This window comes from Neopelma chrysocephalum, unplaced genomic scaffold (genome assembly GCF_003984885.1).
Source record: "Neopelma chrysocephalum unplaced genomic scaffold, ASM398488v2 Primary Assembly neopelma1_106b, whole genome shotgun sequence".
Lineage (NCBI taxonomy): Eukaryota > Metazoa > Chordata > Aves > Passeriformes > Pipridae > Neopelma > Neopelma chrysocephalum.
This window is the reverse complement of record NW_020897771.1, coordinates 1,613,129-1,617,858: the sequence shown is the minus strand read 5'-3', so window position 1 is coordinate 1,617,858 and position 4,730 is coordinate 1,613,129. Positions and strand designations below refer to the sequence as shown.

Here is a 4,730-nt window from a genome sequence, read left to right as displayed (position 1 = left end):
GAAAGAAATTCTTCACAGAGAGGGTCATCAGGCATTGGAACGGGCTGCCCAGGGAAGTGGTGGATTCTCCGGCCCTGGAGGTTTTTAAGATGAGACTGGATGTGGCACTTAGTGCCACGGTCTAGGAACCACAGCGGTGTTGGATCAAGGGTTGGACTCTATGATCTCGGAGGTCCTTTCTAACCCGCCTGATTCTCTCATTCTATGAATGGTCGGGGGCAGCGGGAGGAGCCGGGAAGATGCCGGTCCCCACCCTCCCCCGCAACCGGTCACATGCAGCGGGCGGAGCCGCCCGGGGCGGGCTGAGCCCCGCTCCGTCCCGCCCCCGCTTCCCTGCTCTCCCGTCCCATCCCCTGCCCGTCCCGTGCGGTGCCGGCGGCGCGGTGGGAGCGCGGCCGGGGGTTCTGCCGGGGGTGCCGATGGATCCCGGGGCCGAGGCGGAGCCGCTGCTGCCCCCGCGGCGCTGGCGGGCGGCCCGCGGGCTGTGGCGCTCGGCCGAGCGCGGTGAGTGAGCGCCCGGGGCGCTGGGGCGGGCGGCGCTTCCCCGCGGGGCTGGAGCGCTCCCGGGAGCGGAGCGGGCGCGGGATTAGGGCACAGCATTATGGCACGGCATTAGACCCCCGGGCTCCGCCGCCCTGCCCCGGCTGCTCCCGGCGCTGAGCGAGCCGCTGTCGCGGAGCTCAGCCCCGCTGCAGCCCTGGGCTTCGGGGGTTCCTTATGTAATTTTATTCTTTTTTTTTCTGAAGCGCTAGCTTTTATACTTTTTTTTTTTTTTCTGAAGCGCTGGCAAGTTCTCTCTCGAAGCCAATGACTGTCGGCGGTCTGGCGCCTCGATTCCCCCCCACCCCTTCCCTCCCCGGGATAGAATCATTCGGAGACCGCAGGTTCCTTGTTTTTAGGGTATCGCATCACCTAAGCGAACCTTCGCTTCTTTTTTTTGTGGCGTGTTTGCGCGGTGCCAGAAGCGCAGCGGGGTCTCGGACGGGTCCTGTGTGCCCGAACCGAGCAAGGGCTTTAATCATCATTTGTGACTAAGTGTCACTTGCCGTGACTAAGAGCTGCAGAGTAAGTTGGATATCCATGGCAGAATGCATGGAGAAATTGCTACAGTAAACGTTTTTTGCTAATTTCCCTGTTTTATTTTTATACTATGAACAGTTGTTTAGATTCCACCCTTCCAAAATCTCTGCCATCAACACTAGGCTTGCTGCGTGTGCCAAGAACCTAAAGCTTTTGCTGCCCTTGCCATCCTTCTAACTAATACTGTTCCTTTAAACAACTTTATCTCTAGTGTGAGATGGCATGAAAAAGATAAAGTCTTCTACTGCGTGAGCCTGGCTTGTCTCCTGTTTGTGCTCAGTCTTTCTTGCGCCGTGGTTCATATCAGGATCAGTACAAAACTGTGCCGTTGCTGATGCTCAGATAAAGGGTGACATTTTAAAATTGCTTGCAGTCTTTGTAGAAAATTGATGCCGTTGAATCACGTGGAACATAAAATTGTCTGGGACTCAGATTAGTGGCTTTGCTTGGTGTCTGGAGAGCATCGTGGTAGTAGTGGGACGGGCTCTTTCCTGTTGTATCCCGTGTTGTGATTGCTGTCTCCTCGGAGGAGATGCTATGAAGTGCTCCTTGGGACTCTTTCCCTCTGTGGGAAGGTTACGCTAGCACATATTTTTCGTAAATTTAGCCCCTCTCAGCCTTTTATTTTAATTTTTTTCCTTCCTCATTTTGACTGTAATTGCCTTTGTTTCTCCCATTGGCTTAATTGCCAGGTTAGTTCCTCAAAGGTCCCTGGTTCATGTGAACACAAGTGGCTGCCTTTTATTTTTTTATATAAATATCTTCATATAGACTTCTTAGTAACAGGTTTTGAAAAGTATAAGTAAGTGGCATAAGTAACTAATTTAGTGATGTTTTATTTCATTTTGTGTACTTTCACCCCTTACTCTGTCTTGAACTCTGATCTATTTGGTGTGGTAATAATCACTCTTGGGACAAATTAAAAATGCATTTAATTTAGTTCTCATCTGACTGGAGATTCCTGGTGGTTTTGGAGAGAACAAAACCAATCTAAACTACAGAACCTTTATTCAACAAAAGTAAAATGACTGGGATACTGGTGCCTGATTTTTCCAGCTTCACTTGACTGTGCACTTTGTCAAACAATAATTTGATTGAATAGCCACTATGTTGCATGTTGGGACTCGTCTCTGTGTAGTCTTATGGTAGCAATTTAACTACTAATGTAATCTACTTACTTAAGCCATTGTTGTGGAGCTTCTAGTAACTAATAAGGAAGCTGTAGGCTTTATCCAAAACACAGCAAGTGATTCTTGTTTCTTTTTACCTTCATAGGTGCTGGAGCTGATAGTGACCTTTACATAAACCAAGCTGTAGTATTTATTGAAGATGCAATACAGGTAAATGTAACTTCTTTGATAGCTATTATGCTTCCCATGCTGGATGTTTGTTGCACATTCTACCACTTTTAAAGTTTTTCTGTGTTCAGGAAGCCTTTATGTCATGTCATCTTGATTCACAAAGCAAAATCAGAATTCCAAGTTCCTGTGGTACGCGAGTATCTGTAAACTTCTGCCCAGGAGAAACATTTTTCCACGCAATGAAATAATCTCCTCTTTAAGGTTTTCAAAAGAGATGCTGGTTTGTGGAGTGGCTTTCATGGTGGTTTTCTTGTTTGTTTGTTTGGGTTGGTTTGTTTGTGGGTTTTTTTGAGAGTGACTAACCTACTTCCAAGAGAAATTGAGCGAACCCCGTGTCATTTGCCTCTCAATCTGACTACTTGCACGGTTTAAGAGCTGGTAAAAGCTGTAGAGTTTAAGGCTGAACTTGATACTGTTGGAAGTCTTCATTCCCTCTTTGTCCCTCCTTTACTGGCCTTTATTGCAGGTTCTTAGATCTATTATGTCCCAGTGAGTCGTTGCAGGCAGTGGGAATGCTGGAGGGCAGTTTTTGAGCTCTCTTGCTGCATTCAGACAGCTTTTGGTTGGGAGATTTCTGGGGATCAGATGTATTTAAGCTGTGCCCACCTTTCTAGAATTAGATACTTCTCAGGGTAACAGCGGCCCAGGAACCATTGCAGAGAAGGGACTGAGCAGATTTTGGCAGAAGCAGGCCTGTTCTGAAGAATCATGGGGACTTCCTTGACCTTAAAGCATATTTTATTCAAAGACACAGGTGAGGTCTCTTATATTTGGGATTAATTTGTTTGCATCTTGCAGCTTGTTGGAAAAGAAAGACAAAAGAATGTCCATGAGTGGAATGAATGCTAGAAAGGTGAATTAAGTGGGTGGATAATTTTGGCAAGTACATAGAGTAATCACTGGTTTGTTACAGGTGCTGTTATTTGTAATGATGGCAGTGCTTTCTTCAGGTGGCTGCCACACAGTTTGATTACCTGAGCAGCTCTATGGTCTTTAGATAGGAGAATTTCTTTAAAATCTTTCCCTTTTCACACATGTAGACTTACATCTATGGTCATGGGTGACTGATACTTTAATAATGAATAACGTGTACTTAATTTGGTTTGCTTTGGTAGCTTGATCTTTGTCTTTGAGACAGACTGAATGTAATGTTTGAATTATCCTTTTTGCTTCCTGCCTTCAGTATCGATCCATAAATCACCGTGTGGACTCCAAATCCCTGTGGCTTTATCGATGGTACTATTCAAGGACTTGCCAGTGGTAAGAACTTGGTTATTCCTTTTGCTTTCTCGTTTAAGAGTAAGTCTTTCTGAAAAATTACTCTTCCATCTTTCTTTTTTGTTAAATAATTAGATGACTGTGCATTTATCCTTACAAGAACTTACTGTAGGAAGCAAGGGGATGTGAACATGGCAGAAGTGCAGAGCAGCCAGTTATATGAAAGTGTGATCACGTAGGTGGCTCTTTGACTGTATGACTGCTGCATGAATGGACTGTGAACATGATTTGCAGCACTGTGTGTTAAGAGTTTTCAAAGTGTCTATTTCTAAACATTCTAAATAACAGCAAGATTTTTTTGCAGCTGTTAGTCCCAAAAGAACACCACCTGAGGTTGTTTGGTGGTCAGCAGTTGCATCACTAACACAGGCAACAACATGCTAGTCAAGTGCTGCCTTCTAGTCTAACCCATTTGTGTTAAATATGGTATTATAAAGCTTAGTTTACTTCTAAGGAAAGTGCTTTACTCTTAAGTATTTTGTTATTCGTTTGACTCATTTTGTGGTTTTTTGGGGGGGTTTGTTTGTTGCATTATTGTTTGTTTGTTGGGTTTTTTTAAAATTTCATCTCTCTCCAAACAGGATTTTGAGTTTAACCATCACTATAATCCTGGCTTTGGCCTTTGTTGAAGAGCCTTCTTCTCTCACTGTCACATCGGACGTGCGGTACCGCCTTCCCGCTTGGAATCCACCCTGTGGCATGACCGAGAGCCTGGAGCTGCTCTGCTTCCTGGTGTTTGGGCTTGATGTGTCCGTGAAGGTGAGCGTTGGATGAAATAGTTGGTGTGTGGGACAACCCAGTGTCCGTTTTCTCCATCCACCTCTCACTTTTATCAACCTTTATTTAGTTCTTGTAAGAAAGAAAACAAACGTATTTATGTTTGGATTTTGGAGAGCTCTGAATGAGCACTGGTTTAAAATTACAAATACTTGGGAAACAATTGGTGTATACTAAGATATGTATATATATATACACTATGTATATTGGAATATATATTATATGTATATTATA

At 44.9% G+C, this 4,730-nt stretch overlaps 1 protein-coding gene across 6 annotated transcripts in view; it reads left to right on the top strand.

Moving 5' to 3' along the window:
• Window positions 1-391: 391 nt before the first annotated feature.
• Window positions 392-4,730, top strand: part of TPCN2 (two pore segment channel 2) — a 64,770-nt gene continuing 60,431 nt past the window's right edge. For all 6 annotated transcript variants that reach the window (XR_003536347.1, XR_003536348.1, XR_003536349.1 and 3 more), the window contains exons 1-4: window positions 392-504; window positions 2,356-2,420; window positions 3,625-3,701; window positions 4,301-4,478. Coding sequence is in view for 2 of the 6 variants with exons in the window: in XM_027696311.1 (XP_027552112.1) it covers window positions 420-504; window positions 2,356-2,420; window positions 3,625-3,701; window positions 4,301-4,478 (405 nt within the window). In the remaining 4 variants the exon portion in view is untranslated. The remainder of the gene's footprint in view (window positions 505-2,355; window positions 2,421-3,624; window positions 3,702-4,300; window positions 4,479-4,730) is intronic.